At 48.5% G+C, this 16,084-nt stretch overlaps 1 protein-coding gene across 1 annotated transcript; it reads right to left on the bottom strand.

Annotated features, from left to right (window-relative positions):
• Window positions 1-817: 817 nt before the first annotated feature.
• Window positions 818-14,782, bottom strand: EIF3K (eukaryotic translation initiation factor 3 subunit K). The gene is made up of 8 exons (XM_081200549.1): window positions 14,620-14,782; window positions 12,302-12,400; window positions 11,332-11,452; window positions 8,408-8,482; window positions 6,721-6,787; window positions 5,421-5,498; window positions 3,035-3,160; window positions 818-949 (listed from the first exon to the last, which is right to left on the bottom strand). The coding sequence occupies exons 1-8, from the start codon at window positions 14,676-14,678 to the stop codon at window positions 918-920; spliced, it is 657 nt and encodes a 218-aa protein (XP_081056675.1). The 5' UTR covers window positions 14,679-14,782; the 3' UTR covers window positions 818-917.
• Window positions 14,783-16,084: the final 1,302 nt, after the last annotated feature.

Raw genomic sequence — 16,084 nt, 5'->3', positions numbered from 1 at the left:
TTGGTGCTTTGAAGTCCCAAAGTTGGGCCTGCAAAGCTCCGTGTGCTGCTGACCCAGCAGTCTTTGGTTCCACCGGCCATCAGCTTCCCCATGCCGCTTCTCTGCTGGAAACGTGCTGGAAGCACATATTAAGGTCCCAAGTCTGTGCTAGAAGCCCCAACTCTACCTGGCCTGTCACATATGACATCAGGTGTGGAGTGGCAGGTGAAGAAAAACTGCCTCGCAGGGTGAGTTCACCCAGTGGCCCAGAGATTCCCCGCCTCTGGCCTAGAAGAAGTTGTCAGCCCTTGGACCAAACCCAAGCTGCTGCTTTCTATCCTTTATTCTGATCTCAAAGGCAGAAGAAGGGTGTTGTGGACAGCAGCTGGGGCAATGAGACTCGAAAGCAAGGAATCTGGGAAGATGGCATGGGGGAACCTGGCTTTAAATAAGAATCATAAAACTTGTCGAGTTGGAAGGGGCCACACGGGTCATCTAGTCCAACCCCATGTACTGCAGAAATCTTTTGCCCAACACGGGGCTTGAACCCATGACCCTCAAATTAAGAAACTCATGCTCTACCAACTGAGCTATTGCCCCTTTCCAGGAAGTTAGTGGCTGACCATTGAAGAGAGAAACATCAAAGGCCTGCAACTGAATTTAACCCCTCCTTTGTCTCCATCCACCTTCTCTCCAGATATTTGACACCTTTAGCAAACAGCCCAGTCCAGGAACGCGCCAAGTCCTTCAGATCTTTCCATGGGGGCAATGCGTTCACTGCTCCCCTTTCAGCCCCCAGAGACTGATGTAGAGGCTGGATCAACACAAGAGGCAGATGTTGGACAGAATCATTTATTGGCCACGGTTTTTTTTTTACAACGGGGTGTTAAAATTAAATACGCAACAGGAAACGGGAGAGCTGCCGGAAGAGGCCTCCCTCACTGTGAAGAAGCCATGATGCTAGAGACACCTGAAAGAGAAGCAGAAATAGGGAGACTTAAAAGGCGGAGCTGCCTTTGAGCAAGTCGGACCAGCGACCCATCAAGGCTAGGACTGTCCAACCAGCAATGGCTTCACTGAGGAGTAAACTTGGGGTTTTCTTAATGCTAAGCAATGATCTACAACAGAGTTCTCCCTTCTACAGCAGGGGGTACAGTACTCACACTGATTTGTCAACCACAGGCATATGGATGCTCCCCCACCTGCCCCCCCCGGAATATTGTAAAGAAGAAGGTTCACACACTTAAATGGGATACTTGCAGAGGCTGTACAGACACTGTAATTCTGCACAAAGACAGAAATGCAAGAGAATTTCATGTTTCCTTTAATATATACAGTGGTACCTCGGGTTACATACGCTTCAGGTTACACACTTCGCTAACCCAGAAATAGTGCTTCAGGTTAAGAACTTTGCTTCAGGATAAGAACAGAAATCGGGCTCCGGCGGCGCAGCGGCAGTGGGAGGCCCCATTAGCTAAAGTGGTGCTTCAGGTTAAGAACAGTTTCAGGTTAAGAACGGACCTCCGGAACAAATTAAGTACTTAACCCGAGGTACCACTGCACACCGTATTTTTCGCTCTATAAGACGCACCTTTTCTCTCCTAAAAAGTAAGAGGAAATGTGTGTGTGTGTGTGTCTTATGGAGTGAATGCAAGCTGCGCAGCTATCCCAGAAGCCAGAACAGCAAGAGAACAGCGCTCCCTCTCGCTGTTCTAGCTTCTGGCTTAGCCGCCCGCAGCCTCTTCAGGGCAACGGGCAGCCTTCATCCTGCTGTCCTGAAGAGGCTGCGCAGCTATCCCAGAATCCAGAACGGCTGGCTTTTCCGGGAGGTGGAGGAAGGGACAGAGCGCACATCTCTGTCCCTTCCCCCACCTCCCGGAAAAGCTTCCAAGAGCCACGCTCCCTTTAAAGAGCTGCGCAGAGCATTGGGGGCTTTTCCCCAATGAGGGAGAAGGGCAACCCATTAGTGACAGGCTGCCCTTTTCCCTTCTCGGGGAAAAGCCTGCAAGCGGCGGACACACGCTCCACCCGGCTTGTGAAAGGGAGCGCTGAGCAGAGCCTGGGATGCATACAGGCTCTGCTCAGCGCTCTCTTTAAATAATTTTTTTTTCTTGCATTCCCCCTCTAAAAACTAGGTGCATCTTATGGTCAGGTGTGTCTTATGGAGCGAAAAATACGGTATATTCCCCCCCCCCAGCTATCACGCAGGCATGGGTAAACTCTCTTTCTCTGGCCTTTCAGACACTGTCCAGCCACATCCCCCATTGGCCCTGTGCTGTGTCCTCCTCTGGTGATTTTACACAGCTGGGTTGTGTCTTTGCACTGGGACAATACCTCTTGCTTATCCAGACAAGAGGAGGGAGATTGCGTGACTGGACACACCTTCCACTTATATGTAGTCCCTGGGAGATGAGCCACGAGGGGACGGACTCTCAAGTTGGAAAAGGTCCCCCACCTCTGATATAAATACAGTGGTGCCTCGCAAGACGAAAAGAATCCGTTCTGTGATTCTCTTCGTCTAGCGGTTTTTTCGTCTTGCGAAGCAAGCCCATTGAAGGATTAGCGGATTAGCGCTATTAGCGGCTTATCTGCTGATCGGATCAGCTGATAAGCGGCTTAGCGGCTTAGAAAAGGGGGGGGAGGAAAAAACCCCAGCAGGAACTCGCAAGACATTGTCGTCTTGCGAAGCAAGCCCATAGGAAATTCGTTTTGTGAAGCACCTCCAAAACAGAAAACTCTTTCGTCTAGCGAGTTTTCCGTCTTGCGGGGCATTCGTCTTGCGGGGCACCACTGTATATGTAGTCCCTGGGAGATGAGCCACGAGGGGACGGACTCTCAAGTTGGAAAAGGTCCCCCACCTCTGATATAAATATGTGCCGGAATATGGGGGGCAATGCCAGCAGTGATTGGGAGCGGGATCTTTCATGCCTTAAGTCGTTAGTAAGATGAGTAGGCAAAGCTGTTCAGTTTATAGACAGGCCGCTGAACTTAGCTTTGCTTCAAGAAAGAGGAGGACAAGAGCTGCGCTGGTCAGAGAAGCTGAGAAGATGCTCACTGTCAAAGTCTATCTTCTCCACAATGTTCTTGGGCTTGATGCTCTCCTCCTGGTTGCAGATAAAGATGGTCCCAGGCTCCGTCTCTGTCCAGCCGTATTTGCTCATCCAAGACTTCAGCTGGTTGTCTGCAATAAACAAGAGAAGCGTCAAGGGGCTGGGTAGAGGATGGACATGCTATAAAATAAGTTTCATCCTGCACTTCCAACAAATCCCAGTGGGGGAGCAGACACGACTTAACACTAAATGCTAAAAGCAGCAGAATTCTAAATAAGAGCCCAGAACCATGAAGGAGAGAAAACAGATTAAATTAAAAAGTCGGGGGGGGGGGGAATCAAAATGCCAGTGTAGGTGCCATCATCAGGAAACCCCACTCCCACCCTTAAGGCGATATCACATAGCATGATCAAAAACAGCTTCCAAGGTTTCACTTGGCCTCAGTTGATGCAAAAGGGACAGAATCCCACCTCTCCACTGAAGAACATACACAGAAGGTCAGATCTGTAGGCGCAGACCACCCCCCGGTTCAATCTAGCTTGTTAAGAAAATTCCCAAACCCAGATCCGCGGGCGACTTTGGGTCATTTCTCTAAGGTAGTCTATTTTAAAGTTTTTATGTGTTTATATGCCTATCGCACTTTTAAACTTCAAATCCATTGTTGTATATTGTTTTAAATGTTTGTTTTGCTATTGGGATTGTAGTTCCATTTGCGTTTCTCAAGCTGGTCTCTGAGCGTAATAAATTTCATCTGTACGCAGAAGGCTTCCCAGCAACCCATTTCTTTACTTACCTCCACCCCAAAAGCCAGTGTTCCCTCTCTGCCATGTATAAAAATATTTCACTAGTTCCTGGCTTTAAAAAGAGGTAAATGTATAGGAGGAAGATTTCTAAAGGAACTGAATTATTTTTCCTGGCTCATCTTGGACCACAAGAAACTCTTCATGGATAGGGATGGTCCGAGGACTGCTACTGATGCAACGAAACTATCACTAAACACAGAGGCCAATTCCCAAACTCAATAAAGCAGAGCCAGTTCATGGCTGAAATCAAGGCCACATATCTACAACATCTGCTAGTCATCAAAAAAAGGGATAGCAAGACCCTGGCCATCTTCACACATCCCTGCAAATCATATTTTGCTGCACAAAAGCAAATCCTGTCTGCTTTGCTCCTCCCGGCTAGTGTACAGCTAGAATAAATCATGTACCTTGGCTCACCATGACACCCAAAACAAGGACCACTGTTTGTCTGGCAAGCTAATCATCACTGTAGTTTGTTTGGAGTGGGAAGTGGAGAGCCTATATCCCTGACATGCAACTGTAAACCAGGGATCGCAATACATTTCCTCAACACTACTGCAATGCGCTCTACATGGGGCTACCTTTGAAGGTGACTCATAAACTGCAATTAATACAGAATGCGGCAGCTAGAGTGGGGACTGGGAGTGGCCGCCAAGACCATATAACACCGGTCCTGAAAGATCTTCATTGGCTCCCAGTACGTTTCCGAGCACAATTCAAAGTGTTAGTGCTGACCTTTAAAGCCCTAAACAACCTCAAAGACCCAGTATACCTGAAGGAGCGTCTCCACCCCCACAGTTCTGCCTGGACACTGAGGTCCAGCTCCGAGGGCCTTCTGGTGGTTCCCTCGCTGTGAGAAGTGAGGTTACAGGGAATCAGACAGAGGGCCTTCTCGGTAGTGGCGCCTGCCCTGTGGAATGCCCTCCCATCAGGCAATAAACAACTGTTTTACTTTTAAAAGACAACTGAAGGCGGCCCTGTTTAGGGAAGCTTTTAATGTCTGATGCTGTATTGTTTTTAAAATTCAGTTTGAAGCTGCCCAGAGTGCCTGGGGATACCCAGCCAGATAGGCGAGGTATAAATATATTATTATTATTATTACAGTGGTGCCTCGCAAGACGAAAAGAATCCGTTCCTCTTTGTCTAGCGGTTTTTTTGTCTTGCGAAGCAAGCCCATTGACAGATTAGTGGATTAGCGCTATTAGCGGCTTTTAGTGGCTTAACTGCTGATCGGATCAGCTGATAGGCGGCTTAGAAAAAGCGGCTTAGAAAAAGGGGGGAGGAAAAAAAAACCAGCAGGAACTTGCAAGACATTGTCGTCTTGCGAAGCAAGCCCATAGGAAATTTGTTTTGCGAAGCACCTCCAAAACGGAAAACTCTTTCGTCTAGTGAGTTTTCCGTCTTGCAAGGCATTCGTCTTGCGGGGCACCACTGTATCATTAAGTGAGGAAGAGCGAAGCACACGCAAGTCACTTGCGCATGGCAAACCCTGGTTGATGGCTCACTGTGATATGTGAGCATGGCTGATGTTATATGTTCCTGAGCTTCTGAGAATTTGTGCAGGATACACACCCTAATAGTTACTCACCTGTGAGGTCTCCCAGCATCTTGGCCAGAAGCCAGCGGTCAATGTGCTGGTACGTGATCCCCACCACATGACAGATAACTGCAGAGAGACAGAACAAGAGGCTTAGAATTGTGGTTCAACATGGGTTCTGAATGAACACAGGCTGCCGTTCCTCAGTTAAGGGAAACCATGGCTAGCCAAGGTTTCCTTTAACCAAGGAACTCAATATCAAGCTGCATCCCTGTGCTTTAAGTTAGGGGGGAACTTGCTCTGGGAAGGGGCTGTGGAAGGACAGAAAGTACAGTGGTACCTCGGGTTACATATGCTTCAGGTTACAGACTCCGCTAACCCAGAAATAGTACCTCGGGTTAAGAACTTTGCTTCAGGATGAGGACAAAAAGCGTGCAGTGGCAGTGGGAGGCCCCATTAGCTAAAGTGGTACCTCAGGTTAAGAACAGTTTCAGGTTAAGAACGGACCTCTGGAACGAATTAAGTTCTTAACCCGAGGTACCACTGTATTCTATTCCGAACTTAGAAATGAAAAGCGTAATGCTGGTGGTCAACAAAAGAGTTTAAAGATTCTCTCAAGGCAAATCTAAAATAAATGTAGTGTAAACACCGACAATTGGGAAACACTGGCCTGCGAGCGCTCCAGTTGGAGATCAGCCTTTACCAAAGGTGTCATGGGCTTTGAAGACGCTCAAACTCAGAATGCAATGGAGAAATACGCTGCGCAGCGGCAGTCCCCATTAGCTAATGTGGTACCTCAGGTTAAGAACAGTTTCAGGTTAAGAACGGACCTCCGGAACGAATTAAGTTTTTAATCCGAGGTACCACTGTAGCACTGGTAAAACCATAGCCTTGTAACGACCACTCCTCTTAAGGAGGCTGAGGAGAGCACATAAACACACATGGAGCTCAGAAAAGTGTGTTCAGCTCCTCAGGGAAAGGGAAGAATGAGTAAGATGGTAGGCAAAGCAAGCACACTTCTTCCTTTAATCAATCTGGCATCATTTATTTGAAGTGCATATTTTCCGTACAACCAACAACTTTTCGGTTTAACCAAAAGGAGTTATGTATCGTTAAGGGCTGTATTCAGGGCTGCAATGGCAGAATCCTGCTGGCATAACAGGTCTTCCTTTTCCACTCTTCCCTTCCCCCAGAATCTGCTCTGGGGCGACCCCCCAACTCCAATTTTGAGGGTGTGCAGGAGGCAGAGGTGCAACATTAAACACAGTCCTAAAAGAAATATAGTAGACTGGATTTTAGCGTCTGAAGGGGCAAGGAAGGAGAGTGCAGGAGCAGAGAGAAGCCCACTTACATTTCCTAACAGAGTCCTCAAAGCCAGTGATCCCATCCAGGAGATCCATGTTCTCATCTAGGGCTTGCTAGGAAGGAAACACACAAAGATGTCGCTTGGAATCAAAGCAGCTGAGCCATATGCCCTGACATCCCACCCCGATAAAAGCAAAGAAAAGGTAAAGTTGCTTTTGAATTTTAACGAAGCTAAAAATACACCCAAACATTACAAAAGTACATTTAAAGAGCTGCAAAGAAAAAAGGAATTGCAGAGCATCAGAAATAAAAAATTTAAGGCAGCCACATAAGTTAACTTATCAAATGCAGCACACTTAAAAAAGCTCTGTGTATGCTTTGCAATATTAATGGATATGCTTATGTTTTCTTTTCTTTTTAATTTCAACTCCTATCAAAAAGATCTCACAGCTGTTTACATACACGATAAGTTAAAGAAAAACCACTTCAAATGATTTGCGCAACAAATACACAAACAGTATCTATATCCATAAATTTTATACAAAGAAAATAAAATCAAAGAGGTGGGGTAATTGATAATATAATATTTCAAACAACACAACATGCATGCACTTATTCATCCAATCTCACTCACCAGCCGTTTCACACAATCATTATCACTACTCCTTAGGCGAAAGCACTACCTTGATCAGCCACTCATAAATAAACCACTCAAATTCACCAGTATTACAACCCATATGCAAAGGGTGACTGCCAAGTTACACAGATGCCTGAGCCCCACTGGACTATCTAATACTCCTCTTCCATCTCTCACCGGACAGGGGCCCAGATCTATACCAGGGAAGGCTCTTGCCCTGGAGAGTATCTAACTCGTTCCATCCACTCACTCCAAACGACAGAATCATACCTTAAAGTACTATAGTTTTCGCTCTATAGGACGCACTTTCCCCCCTCCAGAAATTAAGGGGAAATGCGTGTGCATCCTATGGAGCGAATGCAGGCTCCTTGGCTTCAATAGCAACGCAAAGCCTCCGAAGCGCAGAGAGAGCGCTACCTCCGCGCTCCGGAGGCTTCGCATTCCTTTCACTGAAGCCTGGAGAGCGAGAGGGGTCGGTGCGCACCAACCCCTCTCGCTTTCCAGGCTTCAGGGGTAGCCGCCTGAAGCCTTTGGAGCGCAGCGGGACCTCGCGCTGCGCTCCGAAGGCTTCGGGTTCCTTTTGCTGAAGCCGGGAGAGCAAGACTCCCCTGGCTTCAGCAGAGAGGGAGAGCTGCGCAGCGCCCCTTCAGCCAAGCGGGAGGAGAAATGGAAGGGGCTCCGTTTCTCCTGCTGCTTCGCTGAAGGGGCGCTGAGCAGAGAGGGGGAGAATTATTTTTTTCCTGTTCTCCCCCTCCTATGGTCCGGTGCGTCCTATAGAGCGAAAAATACGGTACATGCGACACAGCCTCAACATCTGTTAAAGAATCAACCAACTCTGGTAGCCAACACAAACACCAGCCTCGCCCTCAAGGTGACCCTGAAGATCACCACACACTCAAGGTGTTTTCCTTCTACGCTCCTGTTGACATGTCATTGTTCTGACTGTTTTTGAAACAAACAAAAGAAAAGCGAAGACAAGACAAGTTTCAACCTGGCAACCATCTCTTGGGCTCGTATGTCATTCAAAAGCAAAAAAATAATAATTATTTTTTGCAAATCACAAAGGATTGTTGAGTAAGAGATGAGCTTGGCTTACCCAGAAAGCCTGGAAGTGGCAGGTCTCCAGCAGCTCACCCAGGTATAAGATCTGACGGATGGGTCTCTCCTCTTGCTGGGAGAAATGGCATTAAGGCGGCAAATGGCACAGGGGGCAAGGTGTGAGGTTTCTTGCCCCAAATCTTAGGGATGGGGTGGGCTAGGAAATATTAACAGCCCACTGTATAGTCAAAACAGAGGTCTTTACGCAGCTACAAGGAAAGACACTGTTACCCGTTAACGTAAGTAGAACAGCATCCTTTCTTAAAATACTGCTGCAGGGTCATCGCATGGACAGTAATTCCACAGATTACTCACCCCTCCCACTCCTTCTGTGTTGGAACTCCTATTTGGGGACTTCCCTGGCTTTTTTCTGGTCCATGTAGGACCAGACTTGGATAGTTAGCCTTGGTGAAGGCTTGACGTTTTCATCCCCCCCAAAAGTTTTTGATTTGAGCTTCCACTGAAATGAGGCTGCATTTTAATGTTTTTATGTTGTATTTTAATCTTGTTTTTTAAGATGTATTTCAATCGTTTTTATATTTGGTGTTAGCCACCCATATCCCAGTCTTGGCTGGGGAGGGCAGGGTATACCGTATTTTTCGCTCTATAGGACGCACCTTTTCCCCTTCAAAAATGAAGGGGAAATGTGTGTGTGTCCTATGGAGCGAAGAAGCCATAGCCCCGTGACCCTCTCCCGGCTGGAGAGGTGACGCGCGGCTATGACAGGAGCCTCTATAGCCACGCGTCACCTCTCCAACCGGGAGAGCGCGTGCGGGGCTAAAGAAGCCCCCCGCAACCCTCTTCCGGCTGGAGAGGTGAAGCGCGGCTGTGGCAGGAGCCTCTATAGCCGCGCGTCACCTCTCTAGCCAGAGAGCGCGCGCGGGGCTAAAGAAGCCGTAGCCCCGCGACCCTCTCCCAGCTGGAGAGGTGACGCGCGACTATGACAACAGCCTCTCCGCTGCACGCCTTTCCGCTTCTCCCCAACCTGCTCTTTGGGGCTGGTGGTGGGCTTCCCCCGCCAGCCCCAAGGAGCAGGTCGAAAGGAACCTGAAGCCTGGAGAGGAGAGGGGTCGGTGCGCACCGACCCCTCTCCAGGCTTCCAAGGTAGCCGCCTGAAGGCAACTTGTTTTAGAGTGGGAAAACAAGAGGGGGAAAGTTCTCCGCCTCTCTGTGCAGCGCCTCCTGCCGCTTCGCTGAAGGGGCGCTGAGCAGAGAGGGGGAGAATTTTTTTTTCTTGTTTTCCCCCCTCTAAAACAAAGTGTGTCCTATTTTCCGGTGCGTCCTATGGTGAGAAAAATACGGTAAAACATTTTTTAAAAAAATTATTATTATTATTACTATTATTATTACTATTACTAGCACCAACTTTCTTTCTTGCTGGAGAGAATCTAATAACAGTTTGCTTTTATATTTAAAAGGGAGAGCAGTTGCAGACTCTCTCTCCAGTATTCTTTGGTGAAACTCAGTCTCTTTTTATGCAGCCAGCACAATCATAACACCTCCATTCCGCCAGTTATGCATTATACATCGTGCCAGTTGTTGGAAACTGAAAGAGGACTGCGCTCCAGTCCTCCTTGAGGGTTTCCCACAGGCATCTGTGAGAAGAGGAGGCTGGAATGTGTCCAGAGGAGGGCAACCAAAATGATCAAAGGCCTGATGCCTTATGAGGAACGGCTAAGGGAGCTGGGCATGTTTAGCCTGGAGAAGAGGAGGTTAAGGGGTGATATGATAGCCATGTTCAAATATATAAAAGGATGTCACATAGAGGAGGGAGAAAAGTTGTTTTCTGCTGCTCCAGAGAAGCGGACACGGAGCAATGGATCCAAACTACAAGAAAGAAGATTCCACCTAAACATTAGGAAGAACTTCCTGACAGTAAGAGTTGTTCGACAGTGGAATTTGCTGCCAAGGAGTGTGGTGGAGTCTCCTCCTTTGGAGGTCTTTAAGCAGAGGCTTGACAACCATATGTCAGGAGTGCTCTGATGGTGTTTCCTGCTTGGCAGGGGGTTGGACTCGATGGCCCTTGTGGTCTCTTCCAACTCTATGATTCTATGACTAGATGGGCCACCAGCCTAATCCAGCAGGCTCCTATTTTGTTTTTGTGTTTTTGTGAAGTGTCCTTATGAAGTGCAGACATCAGGGAAACATCTCCTCCCCCCAATCCCTGGTCCTTCTTTCCATTTTTTCTCACTTAACGCTCATTCCCAAGAAGAGCTTCAAGGAACCTGGAAACTTGCTCACTACTTTGTGGCATCTTAGGTAAAGATAAAGGGACCCCTGACCATTAGGTCCAGTTGTGGCCGACTCTGGGGTTGCGGCTCTCATCTTGCTTTATTGGCCGAGGGAGCCGGCGTACAGCTTCCGGGTCATGTGGCCAGCATGACTAAGAGCGAACCAGAGCAGCGCATGGAAACGCCGTTTACCTTCCCGCCGGAGTGGTACCTACTTATTTACTTGCTCTTTGATGTGCTTTCGAACTGCTTAGTTGCTGTTAATTTTTAAAAACGAAATGGGCCACAATGGCTCTTGCAACTGACAGATACGTGGTGTGATAAAGTTTTTTTTATGTCCTGACAATTTCAGTGGGAAAGACACACATCTTTAGCCTATCTGGCAACGGTTGCAATGTAGCTTGGGGCTACGGGTGGCACTGAGGTCCAAAAAACTGAAGGTTTACTGCCTTAGGATGGTAATATTTCACATTTTCATATCAATTTTAGAGCACCCACTGCACTTCCCACACATTCTCCCAGGAACTTTGTTAAGAAAAGAACAATCGTGTTGCCCCCATGTGGAGGAGCAAGGCTTGCCTAAGAGCACCTGTGAGTTGGAATGGAATGGAAGTTGAATCTGGGAACTCTTGGTTCATAGCTCAAGTCTTTGCTCCTGTGCAGCACTCCCTTCCCCTTGGATAAAGGATACATGAGCCTGGTCAATCATGCACTTGCAGAGTGTGAAATCTGTGTGGGGCAGGTTGGTCAGAGCTTTCAGGAGGATCTGGGCAGTGACTGTGGTTTGGAAGAAGGCCGGGTTAAACTGATACCTGGATATGAGATAAAAAGAAAGAATACATTGGGACCTCAGACAGAAAGGAGATCAGCATGTTATGTATCGGTACTAGAAATTAATGGTCAAGACTGAATTAGGTCTACTCGGTGTGCCTAGGACCCTCGTACCTACAGGACCGCCTCTCCCAGTATACCCCACGGAGAGCCTTAAGGTCCACAAATAGCAACACCCTAGTGGTCCTGGGCCCTAAGGAAGTCAGATTAGCCTCAACCAGAGCCAGGGCCTTTTCAACACTGGCCCCGGCCTGGTGGAACGCTCTTTCTCATGAGACCAGGGCCCTGCAGGATCTGATTTCTTTCCGCAGGGCCTGTAAGACAGAGTTGTTCCGCCTGGCCTTTGGCTTGGAGCCAATTTGATTCCCTCCCCCTCTTTCTTTTTTCTTTCTCCTTTCTCCTCCTGCGATGAGGCTGCATTTTAATATTTCAATATTTTAATGTTGTATTTTAATCTTGTTTTTAGGTTGTATTCGTTCAACTTGTTTTTATTATTGCTTGTTAGCCGCCCTGAGCCCGGCCTTGGCTGGGGAGGACGGGGTATAAATAAAAAATATTATTATTATTATTATTATTAAAAGTAGTCAAATGCAACCCTATAGGTCCAAGTGTTTCACTGTCCTCCAAAAACATGCACCAACCTTGAGAGGCACTTGGTTCACAAACCCATTTACAGATTTATCCCCAAGGCTCTTCACCAAATCAGTGCCTACGTCAAGCTGGTCACTGACCCCCAAGCACACCTAGTTTGCCCTCACTTCTTGGAACTGTTTTCAATAGCGGACTCACCGCCCCCTCCCAAAAAAAAGGGCAAGCAAGGAGCCACTCACAGTTTGAGTACAGCTAGGTTGGCCTCCAGGTCATAGGCATTCTCCTTGGCTTGCGTCTCCACGTAGCGCTCTAGCGTGGCCAGATTCTCCGGGTTATACCTGAAACGCAGAACAGATTAGGGTGAGGACCGCCAGGCTAAGGCCGCATCCACACCATACGTGGGCAGCACCGCGGCGCTACATTTAGCACTCGTGGGTTACTCCCCCCAAACAATATTGGGAGCTGTGGTTTGTTCAGGGCGCTGAGAGTTGTTGGGGGACCTCGTCCCACCATTTCACAGAACTACAATTCCCAGAGTGGTTTGACAGCCGATGCCTCCTTCACAGGAGAACTCTGGGGATCATCGCTCCAGGAAGCGGGGGAAACAAGAGAAGGCTCCCAACAACTTTCCTATATGGTGGTACCTCGGGTTACAGACGCTTCAGGTTACAGACTCCGCTCACCTAGAAATAGTACCTCGCATTAAGAACTTTGCTTCAAGATGAGAACAGAAATTGTAGCTGAACTAACAAATCGAACTGGAATACAAAGAAGGGAGGTATGAGGAGGTCCGAGGAAATAAGTGTATGGAAGTTATGTTATTGAAAATTAATGTGTTTTAACTGTTTTTTTTTCTTTTGTATGTTTATTTTTCTTTTTTCTTGTTATATCTTAAAAACTTTTAATAAATATCTTTTTTTTTAAAAAAAAAGAGAACAGAAATTGTGCTCCAGCGGGAGGCCCCATTAGCTAAAGTGGTACCTCAGGTTAAGAACGGACCTTCAGAATGAATTAAGTTCTTAACCAGAGGTACCACTGTATTGGAGACTCCCAAGCTGGTTGTAATGAGCGATTTAATATCCTAGCCAGGCCTCCATGACAACCATGGGGTTACCTGCAGACGATCCTTTTCAGGATACTACAGCAAGGCACCAAGGAGGGTAAATGACGAAGTACAGGACCGGATTGTTAAAGCCACCACAGCCAGGCCCCCATGAAGAAACCAGAGATTGTGTTGTGTTGAGAGCCAGTGTGGTGTAGTGGTTAAGAGCGGTAGACTCGTAATCTGTGGAACCAGGTTCGCGTCTCCGCTCCTCCACATGCAGCTGCTGGGTGACCTTGGGCCAGTCACACTTCTCTGAAGTCTCTCAGCCCCACTCACCTCACAGAGTGTTTGTTGTGGGGCAGGAAGGGAAAGGAGAATGTTAGCCGCTTTGAGACTCCTTAAAGGGAGTGAAAGGCGGGATATCAAATCCAAACTCTTCTTCTTCTTCTTGTGTATTATTTTATATACATTCGTAGACACTGAAGAGAAGCCGTACATAGCGGAATACTCAAATTTATTCAGAATGGCATAACCACAGTCCTATGCAAAGTTTCCTGGAAGAACCCAATACAGTGGTACCTTGGGTTACAGACGCTTCAGGTTACAGACTCTAACCCAGAAATATTACCTCGGGTTGATTACCTTTGCTTCAGGATGAGAACAGAGCGGCACGACAGCAGCGGGAGGCCCCATTAGCTAAAGTGGTGCTTCAGGTTAAGAACAGTTTCAGGTTAATAACAGACCTCCAGAATGAATTAAGTTCTTAACCCGAGGTACCACTATAGTTTCAACACATTGCCTAGGTGTACATCTCAAGGCAAAGTCGCTCGGGGACAGTTTGGGTGACAAAAGCGGCTAGTAAAAGCTTAGTCCATAGCTAATGGCTATAATGGCTGGACCATAAAGAAGGCTGATCACCGAAGAATGGATGCTTTTGAATTCTGGTGGTGGAGGAGACTCTTGAGAGTCCCATGGACTGCAAGAAGATCAAACCTCTCCATTCTGAAGGAAATCAGCCCTGAGTGCTCACTGGAAGGACAGATCCTGAAGCTGAGGCTCCAATACTTTGGCCACCTCATGAGAAGAGAAGACTCCCTGGAAAAGACCCTGATGTTGGGAAAGATGGAGGGCACAAGGAGAAGGGGACGACAGAGGATGAGATGGTGGGCCAGTGTTCGCGAAGCTACCAGCATGAGTTTGGCCAAACTGCGGGAGGCAGTGGAAGACAGGAGTGCCTGGCGTGCTCTGGTCCAGGGGGTAATGAAGAGTCGGACACGACTAAATGACTAAACAACGACGGCTATAAATGACGTAACGCAGGCGGGAAAGGCGGCGTGCCTCTGAGCACGTGCAGAGTGCCCCTCAAGGAAACAAGGAAAGCCCACAACCCGCGTCGCTTGGTTTCTGAAGTCGCCCCCGAAGGATGGGAAGGAGGGTTGTGTGGTTGCCTTGGTAACCGCGACCAGGTCCCTCCCACCCCCCTGTCAATCACCCCCCCCTCCGGGTCAGCACCTGTCGATGCCCTTCAGCAGCTTCCCCACGTTCGCCCGCATCTGCTCGAAGAGCGCCATGGCACGCGGAACCGGGAGCGGAGAAGGAGGTGGCGGCGGCGGAAGAGGAAGGGAAAGGACCGCGGCCACAGCACAGGAAGCGGAAGGAGAAGGAACAGAAGGCAGTTCCGGCCGGGCAGCCTCCGACTTCCGCTTCCGCCGAGGCGCGCCACAGGCTAGAGGTGCGGGACGCGCATGCGTCGCGGAGAAAAGGGCCAAGGAGAGGCGGGCGACGTTTCTGGCCCCGCCCCCTTCGGGGTTGAGCTTGGGCTCCTCCCCCTCCCTTCTCCCTCGGAAGATTCTATGGAGCTCTTTTGCGCGAGGGCTAGAAACTTGGTTTTTGAAATCGGAACTTCTCTGGGGCGCAGATTTAAACTGCGCCGGACTTACAGTGCACCAAGCAGAGATCCTGCTGACTGGGACCAGCGCCTGAGCGACAATACGATACAATACTATAATCTTTATTGTCGTTGTCCCATACAGAACAACGAAATTGAAAAAATCTACACCAGACATTCAGAAACCAACAAGCCTGCTATCCCAGCCTGGTTGACCCCCTAAAAACTCTTGATAAAGGTAAAGGGACCCCTGACCATTAGGTCCAGTCGTGGCCGACTCTGGGGTTGCGGCGCTCATCTCGCTTTATTGGCCGAGGGAGCCGGCGTACAGCTTCTGGGTCATGTGGCCAGCATGACTAAGCTGCTTCTGGCAAACCAGAGCAGCGCACGGAAACGCCGTTTACCTTCCCGCTGGAGTGGTACCTACTTATCTACTTGCACTTTGATGTGCTTTCGAATTGCTAGGTTGGCAGGAGCAGGGACCGAGCAACGGGAGTTCACCCTGTGGTGGGGATTCGAACCACCGACCTTCTGATCGGCAAGTCCTAGGCTCTGTGGTTTAACCCACAGTGCCACCCACGCCCCCCCAAAAAACCTCTTGATACCCCATAATTAAATACAACATACTCACATAGAGACTACCTTACAGCCATCCACGCAGTTCAAATGGCGGTGCCAGTGGGTTTACGTGGTGCATGACTCTGGTCACTCCTCCTAATCTCCTTTAGGATGCAGCCGGGCCATTTTTAGCTCCGCCCCCTGTAGCTTTTTGTATGCGATAAGGATCCCGCGATTTACCTGGATCAGCTGGGCATCTACTGATTGGACATCCCTGCAATAGGATATACCAGTTTGCTTAGCTATGGTTTCTTCAGGGAGGGAACCTTAACACCTGGTTCACTTTGCGCTATCTCCAGTGGAAAGGTTCAAGGAGTGGGGGAAGGGAAAAACAGGTCTCTGGCTGAGACCCTGAAGAGCCGGCGTCAGGCAGACGAGGCATATAGTCTGACCCAGTGGTAACAAGGAAAGGGAGCGTAGTGGCAAAATCAGAAGTGAAGTGATAGTCACAGCCATGCCCCCTTCTAAAAT

Source organism: Podarcis bocagei, assembly GCF_964188305.1.
Source record: "Podarcis bocagei genome assembly, chromosome: 7".
NCBI lineage: Eukaryota > Metazoa > Chordata > Lepidosauria > Squamata > Lacertidae > Podarcis > Podarcis bocagei.
This window is presented reverse-complemented; position numbering and strand designations above follow the sequence as displayed.